This window comes from Epinephelus moara, chromosome 8 (assembly GCF_006386435.1).
Source record: "Epinephelus moara isolate mb chromosome 8, YSFRI_EMoa_1.0, whole genome shotgun sequence".
Taxonomy (NCBI): Eukaryota; Metazoa; Chordata; class Actinopteri; order Perciformes; family Serranidae; genus Epinephelus; species Epinephelus moara.
In genome coordinates this window covers 42372611-42393671 of record NC_065513.1, presented here as the reverse complement: position 1 = coordinate 42393671, position 21061 = coordinate 42372611, and the positions used below count along the sequence as shown (strand labels likewise).

General features: G+C 43.0%; 3 protein-coding genes across 7 annotated transcripts in view; 2 read left to right on the top strand and 1 right to left on the bottom strand.

Annotated features, from left to right (window-relative positions):
- LOC126393851 (protein FAM163B) overlaps positions 1–21061 on the bottom strand; it is a 180925-nt gene that overhangs the window by 155868 nt on the left and 3996 nt on the right. The window lies entirely within an intron of this gene.
- Positions 6041–11039, top strand: LOC126393839 (natterin-3-like). The gene is made up of 3 exons (XM_050050223.1): positions 6041–6224; positions 8036–8150; positions 9875–11039. The coding sequence occupies exons 1-3, from the start codon at positions 6186–6188 to the stop codon at positions 10963–10965; spliced, it is 1245 nt and encodes a 414-aa protein (XP_049906180.1). The 5' UTR covers positions 6041–6185; the 3' UTR covers positions 10966–11039.
- Positions 12591–20679, top strand: ptrh1 (peptidyl-tRNA hydrolase 1 homolog). Of its 5 annotated transcripts, none has more exons than XM_050050233.1 (6): positions 12591–13283; positions 15419–15638; positions 16805–16904; positions 18487–18532; positions 19015–19530; positions 19785–20679. In XM_050050233.1, exons 1-5 carry the CDS (start codon positions 13098–13100, stop codon positions 19282–19284), a joined length of 822 nt encoding a protein of 273 aa, XP_049906190.1. In that variant the 5' UTR covers positions 12591–13097; the 3' UTR covers positions 19285–19530; positions 19785–20679. The 5 variants fall into 5 exon arrangements, with proteins under 5 accessions (XP_049906190.1, XP_049906193.1, XP_049906194.1 ...); XM_050050236.1 differs by lacking the exon at positions 19785–20679 and having other exon boundaries at positions 12591–12724; positions 13158–13283; positions 19015–19324; XM_050050237.1 differs by lacking the exon at positions 19785–20679 and having other exon boundaries at positions 12591–12724; positions 13155–13283; positions 19015–19324.

The window sequence follows — 21061 nt, the reverse complement described above, 5'->3', positions numbered from 1 at the left end:
TCCAGCTGGGCTTTATCTAGAGCTCGCGAGATATTTCAGCCGCGCTTATGAAAGTTGCTCAGTGACACATGGAGCCAAAAACATCTCTATGTCCATGGTATGAAAGTACCTGGATCTTCCGTTTATGGCCACCGAATGCAGCTGAGCGGCCAACTTCCACCAGCTGAGCAGGTGACTTCTTGTTTAGAGCTCTGTTAACTTTAATGGGGATAAGATATCTTAATCATGTGGCTCCTCTAGGCGTTCAAAATGTTATCACCAATGAATAAAATCTTGAAAGTGAAATGAGTCATTTTTGGATACTAGCAATATTGCTGCTTCTGTTGGTTTGAGCTAGCCAGGTCAAGGTTTTCAAAGGCAAACATGAACGAGCACCAGCTGAACTAGCAGCCATTGCACAGGCGTTGGAAATAACCCCGACAACTTCTGTGCAACATCAGTTTCCAACGCGATATCAGGAACTGTATATCCTTGATTCACCACAACACTCAGGGAGGGGAGGCTCTTTTTCTGTATGCCGATCTGACAGAGCAGAAGAGAGGAGAGAGAAGGAGACGAGGTGAGTACTTTACAGTGAATAAGGACTGATGTGATGGTGGGAATGTGAGGTGCTGTCCCATTCCTGTTGTGGATCGCTGTTGTTCTGAGCTGGCTGCAGAGTGTTGCTGCCCGTGTTTGGGAGAAGCAACCATGTGGCTGTCTTGCTGAGGTCGGGATGTGGGGACAGTTAAATCATTCCACAGCCAGGAACCATGGCTGACCAGAACCATTCAGAAACATGGAGCACAAGTTAAAGTAACTGATGGGATCATGTTGCACTGGAGTTGCACCTCGTATAATTCCATGTTATAAATTAAATGATTAATTGAGTAGTGGTTTTAATCCATCCATTTTCATCCATTTATCTGGGGTCAGGTCACAGAGGCAGCAGGCCAAGCAAAGCACCCCAGACGTCCCTCTCCCCAGCAACAATTTCCAGCTCCTCCTGGGGCACCCCAAGGCGTTCCCAGGCCAGATGAGATATGTAATCCCTCCAACGTGTTCTGGGTCTGCCCCGGGGCCTCCTACCAGTTGAGCACCTCTAACAGGAGGCGCCCAGGAGGATCCTGATCAGATGCCCAAACCACCTCAACTGACCCCTTTCGACATGAAGGTGTAGCGGCTCTACTCCACGCTCCCTCCAGATGTCTGAGCTCCTCATCCTGTCTCTAAAGGCCCTGACACACCAAGCCGACGGTCGGCTGTCGACCAAAGTCGGGTCGTCAGTGAGCGTGTCTCGGCCTAGTTTTTGCGGTGTGTCCCGCACCGTCGGCCCTTCAGCATCGGCGGCTTCTCGGCCGATTGAGCATGTTGAATCGGCGGCAGAGCTTGTCGGTGAGAGAGATCACTCTGATTGGCTGTTCAGGTTTTATTCCCTCGCCCCTGTAGCGAGTGAATCTGCCTGTAGTGAAACCGGGGCTAACCGGTGCTTCCTCCTCAGGCTCCACTTCACTCAGCTGCCCCACAGACCCGCTGCTTCTTCACACTTTAACCTGAATAACAAACCGGAGCTAGCTGGGAGCGGCTAGCGGAGCGTTAGCCGCAGCATGACCGGAGGGAAGCACAGCCAGTTAGCCTCCGCTAGTCTCTGAGCTAGCCCCGGCTCTCCGTTTGGATCCAACCGGAGCACCGAGCCCTGGTTTGTTATTCAGGTTAAAGTGGGAAGAAGCAGCGGGTTTATCGGGCAGCTGAGTGAAGTGGAGCCTGCGGAGGAAACACCGGGACCGTCTGGATGTAATAGTCCGTGGAGGTGCTGCGGTGCTCGGCTGCACAGATAGGAAACCCCTCGGCTGACAGGATGTACCACTCTCTCACTCCGCTCTCTCTCACGCAGGCGCAGAACGTACGTGCTACTTGGCCGTCGGATGTAGTCCGTGTAGTGTGTTCAAATGCAACTGACACAGGGCGACGTGAGGCGACGTGAGGCGACGTAGACGACGCAACAGTTGGCTTTCGTCGCCGCTAGTTCTTTGATGTCGGTTTGGTGTGTCCGCACCTTAAGGCTGAGCCCAGACACCTCATGGAGGAAGCTTGTATCCGTAAACTAATTCTTTCAGTCACTTCCTAAACCTCATGAACATATGTGAGCTTTGGGACGTAGATGGACCGGTAAATCGAACACTTCGCCTTCCAGCTCACCTCCCTGTTCACCATGACAGTCCGGCGCTGCGCCCATATCACTGCAGACACTGCGCCAAACCACCGATCCATCTCATGCTCCATTTTACCTTTACTCATGAACAAGACCCCAAGATACTTGAACTCTTGAGCTCTCTCCAAACCCAGGTGGTTTTAATAACAAAGGGGAATATTGTTTTCTTTCAGCTTCACATTCGGCTTTGACATTGAAAACAGTCAATAATTCTTTGACACAAATTAAGACTTTCCTCTGTCAGAAATTTCTGCCTTGTCTCACGTGTCCAATCAGCCTCCGCTGTGTGAAAATGATGTTCAGAGACAATAACCTATATAAACTTGATCAGACTGAATCACTGCTGGCCTCACTCACTGTGCAACTGATCTGAATAACATATAATTCTCTCATTGCATGAATACCAAGGCAGTGACAGTGCAGTTTTGTCAGTGTAAATGACCTTTACGCAGCCTTGTTTCACACAGAGCCTTCTGTCAGACTTAAATAAATAAATAGATAATAACTTTCTGTTTCAAGGACACACACAGATGGCCATGACATCAGTGATTCTCAATGATAGGGCTGTGCGTGCAGAACAATGTCCGTGTTGAGCAGCTTCTCCTCTGTTTTAATCTTGGCAGCCGGCGACATTACGTAACAAGGGCCTTCTTAATCAGTGACCTACTATTACAGGGGATCTAATCACCGTGTTCCCAGCCTGAGCTTATCTAAACATACAGTATCTTGTCATCAATGGAGAAAGAGCGCCACAGCACTTTGGACATCATGCAATCGTCTATCGCCCAGGAGATACGGGACGTTAAATCCAGGCAAATTTATTTATGAAGCACTTTTAACAGTGTCATCAAAGAGTAAATTCACAGCAGGAGGAGGGAGGAGTGCTGTTTTCGAAGCACGGATCAATAAAGAATCCTGTTATCATCATCATCAGCACGAATACTCTCTTTACACACTTGGACAGAGCTGCAGGTAGATGTTTTCTAGCCAAGGACGAAGTAGGTCACTTACCTAAATATCTGTAGCTGGTTCTGGCTCTGCAGGAAACCAAGACAACCGGCCATCACACACACAAAAAAGTAAAACAATAATCTAGATACCCACTAATCTATTTTTTTATGTTCAGTTAACCTACCTTGTATAAATAAAGGTAAAAGACATCACACATGGCCGACACATTGGCAGGTAGAACCCAAAAACTGTATAAATTAATGGACGTAGCCACTGTGGCCTCCCATTCTGAAGCCTCAAGTCTGGCATTTTGGCAGTCACCATCTTGGATTTTTGGAGCTAGAAGTGATCATATATGGACGACAGGGTTGAGCTAACCCTAGCGCTAGCTGCTACCCTGGTTAGCACAGTGCATTTATGGCTATGGTTAACTGTGATAACACTAATGCGAATTTTTGTTAGCGAAAAACAGACTTAAAGCCATTAAAACAAAATGTACTTACAGATAAACTGAACATCCAATTCGTTAGAGCACTGGTTCCCAACCTGGGGGTCCTGACCCCAACTAGTGGTTGCCAAATCTTCACTGGGGTCACAAGGTCTTCTTGATTTTAAGGGCTGTAATGGCCCTGACACACCAAGCCGACAGGTGGCTGTCGAGCAAAGTCGGGCCGTCGGTGAGCGTCTGTCGGCCTAGTTTTTGCGGTGTGTCCCGCACCGTCGGCACTTTGGCGTTGGCGGCCTTTCGGCCGATTAGCATGTTGAATCGGCGGCGGAGCTTGTCGGTGAGAGAGATCACTCTGATTGGCTGTTTAGGTTTTATTTCCTCGCCCCTGTAGCGAGTGAATCTGCCTGTAGTGAAACCGGGGCTAACCGGTGCTTCCTCCTCAGGCTCCACTTCACTCAGCTGCCCCACAGACCCGCTGCTTCTTCCCACTTTAACCTGAATAACAAACCGGAGCTAGCTGGGAGCGGCTAGCGGAGCGTTAGCCGCAGCATGACCGGAGGGAAGCACAGCCAGTTAGCCTCCGCTAGTCTCTGAGCTAGCCCCGGCTCTCCGTTTGGATCCAACCGGAGCACCGAGCCCTGGTTTGTTATTCAGGTTAAAGTGGGAAGAAGCAGCGGGTTTATCGGGCAGCTGAGTGAAGTGGAGCCTGCGGAGGAAACACCGGGACCGTCTGGATGTAATAGTCCGTGGAGGTGCTGCGGTGCTCGGCTGCACAGATAGGAAACCCCTCGGCTGACAGGATGTACCACTCTCTCACTCCGCTCTCTCTCACGCAGGCGCAGAACGTACGTGCTACTTGGCCGTCGGATGTAGTCCGTGTAGTGTGTTCAAATGCAACTGACACAGGGCGACGTGAGGCGATGTAGACGACGCAACAGTTGGCTTTCATCGCCGCTAGTTCTTTGATGTCGGTTTGGTGTGTCCGCACCTTTAGAAGAAGAAACTGGGCCTTAGTGAAATTATTCATTTTATTATTCAACATTCAAGAATATCTTGAATATCTTAAAGACCTAAACACAGTTCACAGAGCCTTCATTTGCTGCTAAACAACCTCCTCCTGCATTAGAAAAGAAACAGTTGGAACAAACAAGAGTTAATAGAACAACAGCCAAATGTAAGGAAAAAAACTGAAATTGTCAAAACAAGAAGCCAATTAAGTATGTGTGATTGCTAAATAAAAAAAACATAATACAGACACTGAATAGTTACTAAAAATATCAGGAAAACTCATCTCTGATGTAAAATTCCAACCCCGTCTCACTCTGAAGCGAATACCAGCACTTGGTCAGTGACTTCCAGCATCAGACATCGAGTCCTTCCATGTCAGCATGATATGTGGCGGTATCTGTTATTCTGTAATGGTGCCCGGGGGCATCAGGGGGAAATGCAGCTGGGCAACAATGTAAATTAAGGGGGCAAAAGTCCAAGTGGGGCAGATGGGATGAGTCCAACAGCCACCCGGAAGTCTGTGTTTGCTTCCTATATGAATGTTAAGCCAAACTCTGTTCTTTCATCTTCAACCCAACAATGTGCATGTGTTTGCTAAATGTAAACGCATGCGTTTGTTGTTGAAGAAAAACATTTCAGTTTGTGGTGCTGTACTAACGTAGTGCTTTTATTTTGAAAGAGACTGTATGCAAACTGTACATTTCCTGTGAAAACTGAAGTGTATTTTGAAAACAGACAATGCATGTAACAGGCTGAAGTTGACACGGCGTCCCAGAACGTCAACAACCAACACACTCAGGGTACCTTGGACGTCATATCTCAACGTGGAAAGTCCATGACCAAACGTGGACATGTGACGAGGTCACAGTGAGAATGTGTTGTCTGTGTTAGCTTCATTTTTCAGCACTGGAGGTTGCTGCTTGTAGGAACCTGGAGTCTGACTTCTCAGTTTGGTGCCTTGAAATGAACAATTCCCAGTACAGTCCAGTAGGGTTGTGTTAAAATTGGTTCAGAAGAGTAGGTGTACTAGCCAGCCTACAAATACTGTACAGGCCTACCAAAAAAATATGTATATATGTATATAACTGTATGTATTAAACACATCTAAAAGTTCCAGTTAAGCCGCGCCCTGTAGGTGTCTAATGACATCATAAATTAGGGACACTTATAAGAATGAGGTCATGAAGGTCACTGTTTTGAATCCAGCATGCAAGGAAATCTTGTCTCCTTCTCACTGTTCCTTCAGTGTCCTTGAGCAAGGCATCGAACCTGTCATTAACACTAGTGGACAGTTGTTGTACTGGTCAGCTCCCAGTGAGAAGACATGTAACTGGAGTAAAATAAAATGTTGCTCAAGTAAACCCAATCTCCCTGCCTCCCTTATACGAGTGTTAACTGGTGAGTTGTGAATATTCAGTGTCAGAACCTTTAGATATTTTCTGCTCTGCGTCTTTGCCTTCACACTGACCCATCAGACTGAGCAGCAGGAGAGCGTAAACGCCGGGTCAACGGGCGAGAAGCTGCTGCAGGTCCCTCTCCGGTTTATTGCAGGCAATAAGTCTGCAGGGAGGTTTTAAAACTCAGCACATGCTGCAGGCAGCGTCACTGCAGGAGGAACCTGTCAAGGTAAAAAACGCTTCTCTATATCTGAATGAATTCACAACACATCATTTCACTGTCTGATTTCTTTCTACAGCGTATGACACTGATTAACAGTCAGAATCAACCATCTGAAATTAGCTCGAAACTTCCTGTTGTGACATTTGCACTACTTTTGATTTATTTATTTTATTTATCTTACTAGAAAATGTTACTAGAAAAAAATCATTAAGGTTTCACTTAAAAATGAAACATAAAGGGGCATCCAATTCATAATAATGCTACCCTAATTATACATCTATTCAATACACAGAACTTGTAAATGATCTTAACTGTGTTGCTTTCCACTAATGTCTTTTAATGTTTTGCATTTTGATTACTGTGATCATCCTGATTTTAACAATATTCCCGATGAAACTGGGGCCAAATATACGCAAAATAAGAGACTATGTCTCAGCTGTAAATGTAGATTGTTGGAAATATAACTCGATTTATCATTTAAAAAGTGTTTTCAACGTGCTAATAAAACTATACAGTCAAAGGTTATTATAGTCTTTACATCTATGATCACAAAAACTTCTCTTTAAAGGAGGATTGTGTCTTTTTTTTAAACTTTTATTGACCTCTATAGACAGCCAGGAGCAACTGCAACATCAACAGAATTCTGCTGTGAATAAATATGGCACATCACAACAACAAAATCACATTTTCACAAGAGTGCACGCTTTTCATATAATGCATTAATTAAATCTAAGAAATATGTTTTTTATCAGGACTACCTATAAAAAACTTAAAGGTTTTTTTTTTAACCTGGACATTATTTCCCCATTTTTAAGTGACTAACGGAGGCCATTTTTAAAATTGATGAAGTATTGAGCGGGAGCGCTGCTTCCATGGCTGCAATGTAACCACTCGGGACATTTGTGCACCATCAATTTACAATTTTAATTTTTGTTGTTAGACATTATGGAAAGGATCCCTACAGAGATAGACCTTTTGTTAAAGAGTGAGACCCTTTCTGTGTAACCAGAATCAGCCCCAAAATCGCTATCGTCAAACCTACCAGACTCCATTTAAAAAAACAGGGTTTATTCCAACCAAACCAGAGTTTGTGACTGTTGGAACAGTGGAAAGGTGAACCAAGACGGCTTTTGTTAGCTGTATTTTGTTTCTGTTGACTTTGAATGAAGTGTGTTTTATGATGATAGAATTATTGTTTATTTAATGGAGTCTGGTGCATTTGGCAAAAGCAATTTCAAGGCTGTTTCTGGTTAAACAAAAAGGATCTAATTCTTTTAACAAAAGGATCAATCATTGTTCCGACAGCCCGAAATTCCAAAGCCTCGTTAGTCAGAAAAATGTCCCATTGGACGACAGCTCATTATCCAACCCTCTTGCCAGAAAGAAACGTTCACGTTGTACGTTTCTGAAAACCCTGAATATGTCACATATGTACATTATTTTGCAGATATATAGAAACATTATGTTTCATAACACTGTGGTCAAAGTGTGGTTAGGTTTAGGCACAAACACCACTTGGTTGTGGTTAAGAAAAGATAATGTTCTGGCTTAAAACACCCACGTCTGGCAGCAAAAAATCTGCTGAAAAAACACCCAGGGTCGATGGCTCAAAAGACGTGCACTTTATGTTTTTCCAATACAACTTGGCTCCTTTGTTATTTGTTTTCACCTTATTGTCACTGGCTGAGGACGTGACCACATTCAACCCTCACCCAGCATTTATACTTTGGTACATTTCCTGAGTTTTGCTTTATTTGCTTCAGACTGAATTCCCAGTGATGCTGACATGCTGGTTGTGTTTTCTCCCATGTGTCCAGATGAGGTGGTGTGTCGCTGTTGTCCTGGCAGTGCTGCAGCTCTGCAGCCCGGCGCTGCAGTCTGACCCGCTGCTCTACATCTCCCAGCTGCAGGACGGACAACAGCAACCCAGCAGTGAGTCACATCAGAATACTACAGTTTCATCTGGTCTAGAGCTTTCCAAAACATACTATCTACCATTTCACAAAAGTGTCCTGTCTTATGGAATAAGAGTTAGCATGAATTAAATGATACACGATATATTTACAAAGACAACCTACAAGCCAACTTGTGTCTATGCCTGACAAAAATACCTGGGTTTATGATATACTTGCTTTTATTTACATGTTGCATATCTTGAATTCCCTCAATCTGTCAGTTGTGTCCTTGAAAATTCACATTACACGTTTACAAGAAGCAATTAGAGGTCCAGAGTGTAGGATTTAAGAAGGATATATTGACAGAAATGGAATACAAGTAGTAGAATCATCTGTTTTTCGTTACCGTAAACTGAGCTGTTTATGTCTAAGTAGGGAGCAGCTCTTTGTCAGTGGAGATTTCCATGTTGCACCGTTTCTACAGTAGCCTAGAATGGGGCATTTGCGTTTTCACGTTGGCCATCGTAGTTAGCAGCCCCTCCACGATGAGCAGCGTTGTAAAAAACACTATTATGTGATTATTTTACATGAAACTGCTTCATTCAGTTTTTTGTATCAGTTCAAATCACCTGGAGTCTCATTTATAAAACAATACATAGGATCCATACTAAAAATGTACATATGGACGCCAAAAATATTTGACAGTGTCTCTTCTTCTGGTCTGAGGAAGATACCTCTGTGGACAATTTGGTTTCTGCTTAAAACCTCCTGAATGTTTAGATCTTAAACTGTCAGAGAAAGTTTTAAGAGGTTTATTCAGTGTTTTTACTGGTTTAACTCATCAGGTCCATTTGATTTGGAGAGGAAGAGACCTCTGTGGATAATTCAGCTCCTGGTTAAAAAACCCTGAACAATGAACACTGAAGGAATTCTAACCAGGAGAAGTTTCAGCTGGTTGCAATCTGCAATCCCCACTACTAGATGTCACTAAATCTCCTTAAATTGCACACACTGTTCCTTTAAGTGCACGCAAGTGGTGGCAGTATGTCAGTATTTAAAATTCTGAATTTCTCAAGGAAGATATTCTAGTGATATTCCAGCCAACTCTCATTCCGAAGTTGTCAAATACTGTCTCTTCGTCAGTGATTTCAGCGTCAGACACCAACATCAAAAGCCACCTGTCAGGCGGCAGCTGTTGTGGCAGTTAATACATTGACAGATGGCGTCAGACTTAACCGGATGGCACCTGTCACAGCAGTATGGTACTACCTGTAATGACATGATATTAGGAGCTCGAAAGTCCTGATAGGGTGGGTAGGAGGGGTAGTGGATGGGGGCAACAAACCCTGGACTTTCACCCGGGAGCCCAGTGTTTGCTTCTTGTATAAGTGTAGAGCAAAACCGTTGAACTGTTGTTTTCTGACATAACTATGTGCTTTTGCTAACATTTTGGCATTGTTTGTGGCGTCCCAGCACAGGGACACCAGAAGGATACCTAGCGCATAAAATATAGACGTGATAGGTAACTGCAAAGCGGCGATACGTGACGACTTTGGAATGAGAATGAGTTGGATATTCTAGTAATGATTGGCCCTAGTCTGCCCCCTAGTGGCTAAACTTTAACATGCAAAGTATGCAGGCAAGTGCATACATAATGTTGCCCTTGATTAAGAGAGATTCTGTGAAATGATTTACATTGTTTTGATCCTGTACTCTTTAAATGTTCAGAGTCAATGTTCTCTCTCCTGTTCTGTTTTCCAGAACCATGGCTTAACCCCACGCTGCAAGATGTTGTCCCTTCCCGTGAAGTCAGCCAACCTCCTCAAATCAGAGACATCCCAGAAACTGAGACGACCTCACACTCCTTCCCCATGTTTGGTGAACACACCAACCTCAAATGGGTCACGTGGAATGGCTCCCTCCCAAATGGCGCCGTCGCCATCTTCAACGGCTACACGGAACGCACTGACTACGTGTGCAAAGTCAACTGTGAGGCCGGCTTCTACACTCCCAGCAAAGGGAACTTCTGCCAGTACCCGTACGCAGACAGCGAGTATGCATCCTCCAAGTTTGAAGTGCTGGTCAACGTGGACCACTTTGAGTTCCTTCAGTGGGTTGAAGATTCGTACGGGTCAGTCCCCAGTTACGCCATCAAAACCTGCCCCAACAGGGACATCTATGTGGGGAAAAACAAGTACGGTCTTGGCAAAGTGGTGACCCAACACGAGGCCTTCTTTCTTCCCTGGGAGGGTGATGAGTACTGGTACAAGAGTTACCAGGTTCTCGCTATCAACAGAGACAGCTACAGCCAGCACATCTCTCACGTAGAGTACGCCATCGACCAGATGGAGCTGTTCCACCATCCTCCGGAGGCCCTGCAGCTCGCCAAAGTCACCAACCTGGAGTGCAAAAGTGTGGAGAAGACAGTGAAACTGGAGAAGACCAGTACAGTGGAGAAGCACTGGGACATCGGAAGAGAAACCCGCAACGGCTCCATCTCCACCATGAAGGCCAAAGTGCCCATCCTTGGCCCGGGGACGGTGGACTTCACCAAGGAGTATACGGTGACCTTCTCAGAGGGAACAACCATGGTGGAGTCCATCAGCCACTCTGTCTCTGTGGAGCTGCTGGTCCCACCCAACCACTCCTGCGCCGTGAGGATGGACGGCAGGAAGATGACGGCGGACATCCCCTTCACTGGCAGGCTGAGCAGGACCAACCACAACGGAGACACCCACTGGACGTACATCACGGGCATCTACGACGGCGTGAGTGTCGGTGAGATCAACGCTGTGGTGGAGAGATGTCAGCCGGTGACTGACGCAGTTCCCTGTCCCTCGACTCAAGAATGAGGATCAGTCTGTTGGACTCACAGCTCAAAAGACAAAAAAATAAATGTTTCCAAATAAAATACAATTAAAAATGTCATGGCCTTTTTTTTGTCTTGCTTTAACTGAGATATTGTAGTGCAGTTACTGTCACCGACTGGACCCTTGAAACTTTTAGATTAGTTATTCACTTACCACTTGTCCAGTTACAAGACTGCAGTGTTTTTAAATCCCTTTAAGTACTTTAAGTGACAGATAACTATTACATGGGAAAGTAAATACCATATGTTTAGCATATATTTGGTCAGGCTGCCACCAATGCTGCAGCCCCTCAGGTAGTCATATGCTGTGTTCACACAATGTGCGACAACTCAACAGCATGACCAGCTGCATTATTGATGAATCCCAACTGAAATGTTACTCAGGCTCTCATTAACGTAGTGACGTCATCACAGGCTTATGTGTGTCTGCAATTTACCACAAAGCACCTCGACTGAACGTCATCTAAAGTTTGTATTTGGTAGAAAGAATTGACCTATGCTTATGTTCAGAGTCAGAGCCTCATTTCAACATCACATTTTGCTGTCCCGTTGCATTCCCATGTGCACCACAGAAAAGCGTCGGGTATCAGTTTGTAGCTACATGTATGAGGCTTCCATTGAAAATGAATTGTAGCCTGTTGCCACGTGGCAGTTCAACCTGGTCTCACTCCCAAATTGTCGAATACCGGAGTTTGGGCAGTGCCTTCTGGCGTCAGACACCAACGAAAAAAGCTGTCCTTTTACGTTGGCATGATATGCAGCAAGTCGCTGTTATTGTGTAACAGCGCCCTGCGGCGTCAGAGGGAAATGCAGTGTGACAAAAAGGGAAGTTAAGGGGGTGAAAGTCTGAGTAGGGCGGGTGGAAAGGGTGGTGGATGGATCCAACAACCACCGGCTTTCACCTGGGAGGCCGGTGTTCACTAAATTCAAACCCTGTTCTTTTTTCCTAAACCCAGCCATGTGCATGTGTTGGCTAAACATAACCACGTGTGTCTGTTGTTGAAGAAAAATAAAAAGTCAGTTCACGTTACTTTTTTTTCCACTCTTGTCATGCATGCTGGTTAGTTCATGCAATCGGTTTGTTCTTGGCCAAATTTTAAACAGGCAGAATTATTCTTGCTGTGATACATGATGTAATTTTGGAGATTGTTAAAGAAAATTGTGTGTTTCCTTTAAAAAAATCTGCGATAAAATAAATACAGAACACAACCTATAGATTTATATGCCCCTCTCCTGAGCCACAATAGAAAACTTAAGTCTCTCTCAAGTGCTTGAAATTGATTTGAAATGCCTCTCCCTTTTCGCACCACCTCTCACCCTTCATAAATAACGAACAGTCCCTTTGGACTCGAAAATCAGAGTTAAGGACTTGGGACTTGAGTGGGAACTTTTCAGACTTGATTTGGGACTTGAGTGCAAAGACTTGAACACTGTTATTTGCGAAACAGTGACTTGTTCCCACCTGTGCTCACCCCAAAGACACGCAAGTTTGTTTTGCTGAATGCTGAGTGAATGAAATAAAGTGTAGTTCCCGGTCACTACACTAGATGGTGCTGTAGCCCAACAGAGAGGGAGAAGCCTGTTCAGTCGTGTTGTCTTTGTAACACTCATTGACTGTGTCAGAGAGACATGACAGGACCACTAGCTAATGTAACCACACATGAGACATGAGGATAATTTAATACATTAATAAGTGTTTAATCTAACAGGTGTTACGTGTCAGCCATGCCGGTGCCATCAATGTATGTTGACGTTGTTCCTAAGTGTGTTTAAGCTGTCGTGAGTTAGCCACCAAGGTACAGTAAGCTAACCTTAGCAAGCTAACAGTAGCTAAGCTAACAGTACAAGTCAAAGTTACCTTCACAGAGTTGTGACAGAATTACGACGTAAAAACCTCTGAGTTGTTTCTTATATAACGTTGCCAATAAGTTAAAGGCCAATACAAATACATATTGTTAAATTATATTTTCATATGTAGCGAACCTCATTGAAAAATCAGTCCAGTGACACAGTGAACATACAGTGTACTCTCATTGGAAATGTTTTGTCATCAGGATAAAAACCTCTGAAATTTGACTGAATGACAAAAGCAAAAAGCCTTTTTTTATAAGCCGAATGAAAGAAGTCGCCATTTTAAGTAGATTTTGTCGTTATCTGTCACTCTTTTTCAAGAAGCTGTTGAACTTTGTCACAATGCGACGACTTTTAACAAGAGTCATAAACCGAGTTTTGCTGAGTGAGCCTTTCACACCAGCGATGGGCATTGAAGCAGAAATACACACAGAAGGCCGACGAAGGATGGTAAGTGTTTAACCTCACATCATCTACAGTTTGGCTATTACACTTTAACTACATGGATATTGGTACAACTTTGACTACCATAGATTTATTAAGAATAATCGCCAGTCTGTCATGCAGGATTGATAAATCCCACCAGAGCCCGTTAAAAAATCTGACAATATAAAGCTGTTTTGCTATTGGACAAAGTGTGCATCACATAATAAAAGTTTGAATACACTTTCTGGATCAGTCTAAGCCACTTAATAATTCGGCATAAGTTTCATTCGAATTAAGTGCAGAGGTCTGTGTTTAATATTAATTAAATAACGTGCGGTGCTGCTTCAGCCATGCTGTTATTACCAGGCAAGTCTGCCTTAAATTGATAGATTTCAGAATGGAATTTGGTTTGTTTGACTGAGTGGTTTAGTGACATTTTGCCAGTGATCACTCTGTTTGACCAACGAGTGTGGCCGTAACTGTGAGGACACTCATGTGGCATTTCTGTTTTTAGTACTTTGGCATGTGACCTTCACTGTGTTAACGTCTCTTTGCCTTTTCACTGAGTCCTGCTCATGTTAAAAAAATAAATAAAAGCTCAGTGTGTAGAGGCAGAACACAATGTTAGCAGTGTGTCAGCAGCCATAGACTCTAATACAATGCACTCTATAGTATTTCTAACAGAGCTGTTGATGCTGCCAGTGGACCAGTACCATCAGTACAAGGCCGCGGCTGAATATTTGTGTTCTGTGTGTTTATGTCAGCCTCCTCAGCTGACTCAAAACCCTCTCTGGCTTTTTCTTGGGGAGAATCGACACTGTAGAAGCAATAACCCATTTGTCAATCTTTAGTGTGTCTTTACGAGCTCTATGGCACAAAGAGAATAATATATATCAGGCTTTGAAAACACACAAGACTTTAAATTAGAAAGAGATTAAATTCATGATGGGTTTTGGTTCCTTCATGAGATTTGTTGATGATAAGAAAAATATAAAAGTAGATGTATTTATGTGGCACAATTCAAATGCTTAAGGCAATTTCAAAGTGCCATACATGTATTTTACAGAAAGAAAAGACTTTAAAACGTAAGGTTAAATGAGAAGATAAAAAGAAATTAAAAACAAAATCAAAGATGATAAATTTGTAAATAAAAACAGAATAAACATTTCGTAGGAGAAGGAGAATATTGGTGTTTAAAGCCGGCTCTTAAAGGCAGTCAGAGTCTGGGTACACCACAGATTGTTCTTTATTTGTCAGAGCTGGGGTGTTTTTTTGTTTGTTTGTTTTTTTACCCTCCCAAAAGCTACAAATATTTTTTCTTTAGCCTTCTTAAGTGACTGGTGACAGTTTATTTTGGGCCAAAAATGTTTTGTATTTCTTTATCACACATGGTTTGCCCAAAGACAATTTGAAAATGTAATGATAATGTCTGTTTTTACAGTTTATATTATCATTTTTAAAGCCTCCCTGAGCTACTGGCAAAAAATGCATGACCCTTCCTCCTCCATATTTTAGTTATTAGATTTTTTTTATTTATTTATTTATTTTTAAAGCCACAGTTTTTCACTTTTATTGTGCATGCTGGTGAGTTCGTGCAAACGGTTTATTCTTGGCCAAGTTTTAAATAAGACATGTAGGATAAAGTGATGAAACATCACCTTTTTAACCTCAGATTTTGTGATTGTTTTTTGTTTTTTATTTTTAATTTTATTCTTATTTTTGTCCCTGACGGAAGTGTTCGTTGCGCACACATTTTTTCTTTAAGAATTGGTGACAAAATAGATTAAAAATAACAGCCAAAGAAACTGGTTTGCCTCTCTCCTAAGCCAAAATAATAAAAAAAAAAACAGAAGTCCCTTAAAGAATTATTTGACATGCCTCCGTTCTTTTTGCACCACCCGCCCCACTTCATAAATAAGAAACAGTCCCTAAGTGGGCACAGGGAATATCACCAACCATTTTCTCTAAGATGTGATAGTCTGACTCTAAGACAATGCTTTAATCTATGTCTGAAGATCTTCTCTCTACGTCTATTCTTATTTTTTTGTCCATGTCAAATCAAAACATAAACTAACATTAAAAAGCTGTTTCACTACACAACAGGTAGTTTGCAGTGTTGCAGCTGTTTGTATTTATGTGTTTGTGTGTGTGTTTGTCAGGTGGTGGGGCTGGGTAACCCGGGGATGGAGGGTACCAGACACAGCATCGGCATGGCGGTGCTTGGTGCACTCGCCGCCCGGCTCGGCGTGGCTGACCGTTGGCGCGGTGACAAGCACGTGTCCGGTGAGGTCATCGTGTCAGAGGTACAGCAAACACATGTGGTGCTGCTCCGTCCCAGGCTGCTGATGAACATCAACGGGGTGTCAGTGGCCAAAGCAGGTGAGGTCACCGACTCTCTGCGTGTGTCAGTTAGTGTTATGTAATATGTAAAAATGTTTGTGTGTTTATTTGTTTGTCTTTATAAACCGAGGTGTGCTCAGAAAACAAGCTCTGCTTTCAGATCCTGAACTCTGATTGTTCTCTTTATGTCCTCTGCAGCTCTGTCACTAATTGGTTTTGTTACAAGTGGCCTATAAACAAATCTGATTTTCATTCTCTCTCTGTTTCTTTCTCGAGAGCTGTTGTTTGTTTTTAATGAACATGCTGCTAGCCCAGCACCTGATAATGTTTGCTCACCTATTTTCTCTAGTAACTTAATCTGTACTCAACCACTTTCGGATCCAGACAGTCAATATCTGCAAAGGTCTCCTCCTCTCCAAAACAATCGAATGCTGTGATTTAAACCGGTAAAAACAATGAGTAAAGCAGTTTTTATGTTACAAACTGGTGTTTCTGCGACGCTGTTTGGATCATCAGACATGGGCTGCTAATCTGTGCTCACCTTTTTTCTCTGAAAACTTAAGATCCAGGCGTTTTAGAGGTTTTTACCGGGAGCTGAATTATCCACAGAGGTCTCTTCCTCTGAAAACACAAACAGACCAGGTGATTTAAACCAGTAGAAACACTGGATAAAGAAGTTTCACGTTAACCCTCATAGTGGAGGGGTTGCTAACTATGGTGACGGATGTGAAAACACGAATGGCCCCGTCTAGAGCCAGTGTGTGGTTTGTCCCTTCTGGGCTACTGTAGAAACATGGCGGTGCAAGATGGCGATCTCCATAAACGAGGGCCCACTCCCTATGTAGATATAAACAGCTCACTTTAAGTTAAAGAAAACAAAATGAGTTTTATTTACACTAGACAAAACTTACTTATTATGTTTTATTTCGTGTCTGCTAATATATCCCTCTCAATCCGACACACTGGATTGCTAAGGACTTGTTTTGTGGTATCTTTTTGTGGCTGTTGGTCACTAAACGAAAATATTTGGCTTTGGCTGTTTGAGAAACTTACTTGAATTAAGGAAAATTTTGATAGTTAGGCTCTGTATAAAAGTAAGAACAAAACAAATTCCTGGACAGTTAATATTTAGATATTTTCTCTAGTTAAGGAATGAAACTGATTCACCATTGAATGTTTGATCCAAAGTGTTTGTCCTCCTCCAGCTGGTAAATATGGCATCAAGCCTGAAGACGTCTTGCTGGTCCACGACGACCTGGACAAACCTCTGGGGAAAATCGCCCTCAAACATGGAGGAAGTGCCAGGTTGGTGTCATTCAGCATGTTCTCCAGATGTCAGGTTGGCTCTGATACAGCAGTTTGAGGGTCTGGAGAAGAAGTAAATGTTAATCTAAAGATTTCAATAGAATAACTTTTTTTATTTACCACTCTGTAAGCTGGTGCGTCTCGTTCCCTCTAAGAAATAATAACCCAAATATATTTTTATGGCTCCGCTCTGGTGACAGCCTTGGCCAGATGTTTGGGGGTTTTCTGTCCCATTCTTGTGAATGCAATATCTCAAAAAGGCCTTGAGAGAATTTCCATAAATTTTGCGCAAACGTCCACCTGAACTCAAGGATGAAATGAGTGAATTTTGTCATAGGTCAAAGGTGAAGGTCACTTTGATCTGGTCCGTCTCATTCTCATGAATGTGATATCACAAGAACCTCTTAAGGGTATTCCTTCAAATTTGGCACAAACGTTTCTTGGACTCAACCATGAACTGATTAGACTTTGGTGGTCAAAGGTCACTGTGACCTGTGTCCTCCTTGTTCTTGTGAATGCAATATCTCAAGCCCTCAAATGTGGCACAGATGTCCACTTAAACTCAAGGACGAACTGATTAAATTTTGATGGCCAAAGGTCAAGGTCACTGTGACGTGGTCCATCTCATTCTCATGAATGTGATATCTCAAGAACCTCTTAAGGGAATTCCTTCAAATTTGGTACAAATGTTTACTTGGACTGATTAGCCATGAACCATGAACTGATTACAATTTGGTAGTCAAAGGTCACTGTGACCCTGCGTCTTTCTCGTTCTTGTGAATGCCATATCTAAATCCCTCAAATGTGTCACAAACATCCACTTAAGGCCCAACTAGCAGCAATGAAAGCTGATCATTGTGTCGTCTCACATCGTCTGTGTCTTGGCCAAAAACTTGCGCAGGAACACGATGCAAAGACTACAGCCGACCACCAACAGGCACGTCAGTCTGCACCTGCGTGACAGGAAGTAACTTCACACCAGCAGACACCGGTAGTCAGTATTCGTCATTCAAACAAAGAAACCAGAAAACCATCCTGACGCACGTTAGCCATTTAGAATATAACAAAACAATCCAGTGTTGAAAGAGCAGCGCATATTTACTGTGCACCAATAAAACATGAAAAAACAAAATGTTTCTGCTGAAGAGGTCAACCTGCTGTCGCTAACTAGGGCGACAGGCGCTTACCGACGGCCAAACATTGGCCGACATCTGACCGTCAGCTTGGTGTGTCAGGGCCTTTAGACTCTTTGATGAACTGATTAGATTTTGGTGGTCAAAAGTCAAGGTCACTTTGAGTTTTCACCTGTCCATTCTTGTAAACGAGATAGCTTGATCCCTCAGATTTGGCACAAACGTCCATTTGAACTCAAGGATGAAGTGATTAGAATTTAACGGTCAAAGGTCACTGTGACCTTTGGCCATAACTCAAGGATTTATACGCAGATTATATTAACAACAGGATTAGAAAAATAAGGAAATGATGGGATGCTTAACATAATATTTTATGGAAAAGTCCACCTGTGTTTTCACACTGTAAGAATGCAAAAATAATTTCAACCCCAAATTGTTCTTGTTCACAGAGGTCATAATGGAGTCCGCTCCTGTGTGGACTGTCTTCAGACGGATGTAAGTGACACAGCACAACTGTTCGTAACACTGCAGCTTTGAATTGTTGGAGTATATTAAACTATTTGAAGTTTGTCTTTAATTTTTTTATTTGTGTTTTTATGTAAGAAATGTCCATCTGCTGATATAACTGATGGTGACAGCTCAGGCATGTTTGAGCTCACTGTGTCACAGTTACTTTAAACACTTACTTCCATAGTGGTAAGATTAAATAGATCTAAACTTACCTTGAAGAATTTTTTTTACAACATGCTCAGTATAGTATCAAATAACTTTTATATGTGTATACGTACATAGGAAAATGTAAAACACAACCACAATAGAATACAGTTTGAAAGAAATATAAATATACATAGAACGAAGGGGGCTACAAATATAGAATACAGATTTGGCAAAACCTTCTAAAGAAACTTAAGCTGTGATTTTTGCTACATTTAAAATTGTTAAAAGACAAATAGACCAAAGACAGTTTTTGTCCTCAGGTGATGCCCAGACTTCGGGTCGGGATCGGCCGGCCGACGGGGAAATGCTCTGTGGAGCAGCACGTTCTGGGCCGGTTCTCCTCCGAGGAGAAGAAGGTTCTGGACTCTGTTCTGGTCCAGAGCGTGGACCTCCTCCTCTACCAGCTCTCCAAGCAACACTCCCAACAGGACTCCCAGTCCCCCTCCTCACCAGCAGGGGGCAGGCAAGCAGCACAGCAGAGGAAGGAGATGGAGCACTCAGCCTCTCCAGCTGAGAGCTCCGCTGCTTAAACTCAAAAGTCTCTGAATTAAAAACATGAACCTGCACAGAGAGATCTTTACTGAGGCTGTTTATTCTCTGGTGTGAGTTAAAGGAGATTAATGTTCCTGCAGAGCATGAGAATGACTCCAAACGACTGTCTTGATTCTCCTTGAAACTGTGCAACATACAGAAAGTTCAAAATGAATGAATGCCATGAACTTCTCTAAAAACAGAGCTGCAGCTAATCCTCTGCATTGAGTTTGACCACAGAGGAGGTTGTTTTCACTCATATTTGTCTGATTGTTGGTCGAAACACCGCAAAGTAAAATGTGGTGCAGCGCTCAGCCTCAGGCAGAACAAGTAGTGATGTGTTTTTGGTGTGGAGCCCAGAGTCTGTTCAGGATATTTAACATTGCAAGATGAAACATTTTGTGATTTTCTGATTGAATTCTGTACATGGATGTTACAGTAATCCCATGGTTGTCTGTCACTGTGTGTGTTGTGAAGCACACAGNTGACCACAGAGGAGGTTGTTTTCACTCATATTTGTCTGATTGTTGGTCGAAACACCGCAAAGTAAAATGTGGTGCAGCGCTCAGCCTCAGGCAGAACAAGTAGTGATGATGGTGGTGTGGAGCCTAGAGTCTGTTCAGGATATTTAACATTGCAAGATGAAACATTTTGTGATTTTCTGATAGAATTCTGTACATGGATGTTACAGTAATCCCATGGCTGTCTGTCACTGTGTGTGTTGTGAAGCACACAGACGCAGATTAAACATCTCTATGCATTTATTTGGATTAAAATTACAGATTAAGAGCACTGCACCCTTTGTGGAGGTATGTAGTGGAGCGTGACTGATGCAGCTTTTTCTGCAAATTCATTATACATCTGAAAGTGTCAGGAATCTACAAAACAAAAACTAGAAAAATTGTAAAGTAGGGTTACAATCATAGACTGTGAAAATAATGGTAATAGCGTGGGGTTCGGTTAAAAGTTTCAGACTTTACCATCTTGGTTTGTTGAAGCCAAATTGATCATATTTGTGCGAGAGGCTGGAGCTGTGTTGGAGCGAGGGCTGGACTGGACTGAGACGCTGAGGACACTATCAGCAGGCAGCCTGTCACTTAAAGCAAACCACCTTAAATAATGTGTAACTCAAAGCCTTCATAAATGTGAACAGGAGAAAGGGAGAAATTAGCTGTAGAGGTCAAAACTGTTTTTTGAACCAGGCTGTAAACATGTTTATTTCTGTAACAGTGGACATTTCAACATGGGGGTCCATAGGGATTTACTGTGTTTTGGAGCCAGCCTCAAGTGGCCGTTCAAAAGACTGCAGCTTTTGGCACTTCTGAGTTGGCTTCATTCTTCAGCCCCAGAGGTCGCCTCTTGGTTACAATAAAGAGGTCTATGTTTACAATAAAGAGGTCTGCATGTATTTATGTATTTGAACATGCAGTTTGAAGGAGCAGTGTGTAGGATTCAGAGGATTTAATCAACACAGTCTTGCTCCAAAGTCACCAGAATCCAGCACTTGGTCAGTGACTTCCACCATCAAACAGTAATGGAAGGACGGCTTTTTTCATCTGTGTCTTAACAGCAAGAACGAAAGTTATGGCGGTGAAAGTCCGACCAGGGCAGATGGGAGGGGTGGTGAATGGGTTCAACAACCACTGACTTTCGGTGTACCCTTCCCGTGTGATAGTAAAGCCAAATCCTGTTCTTTTTTCCTAAACCCAACACAGTGTGTGTTGAAAGAAAAAAAAGTCAAATTGCAGTGTTGTACCAACGTTGTGCTTTTATTTT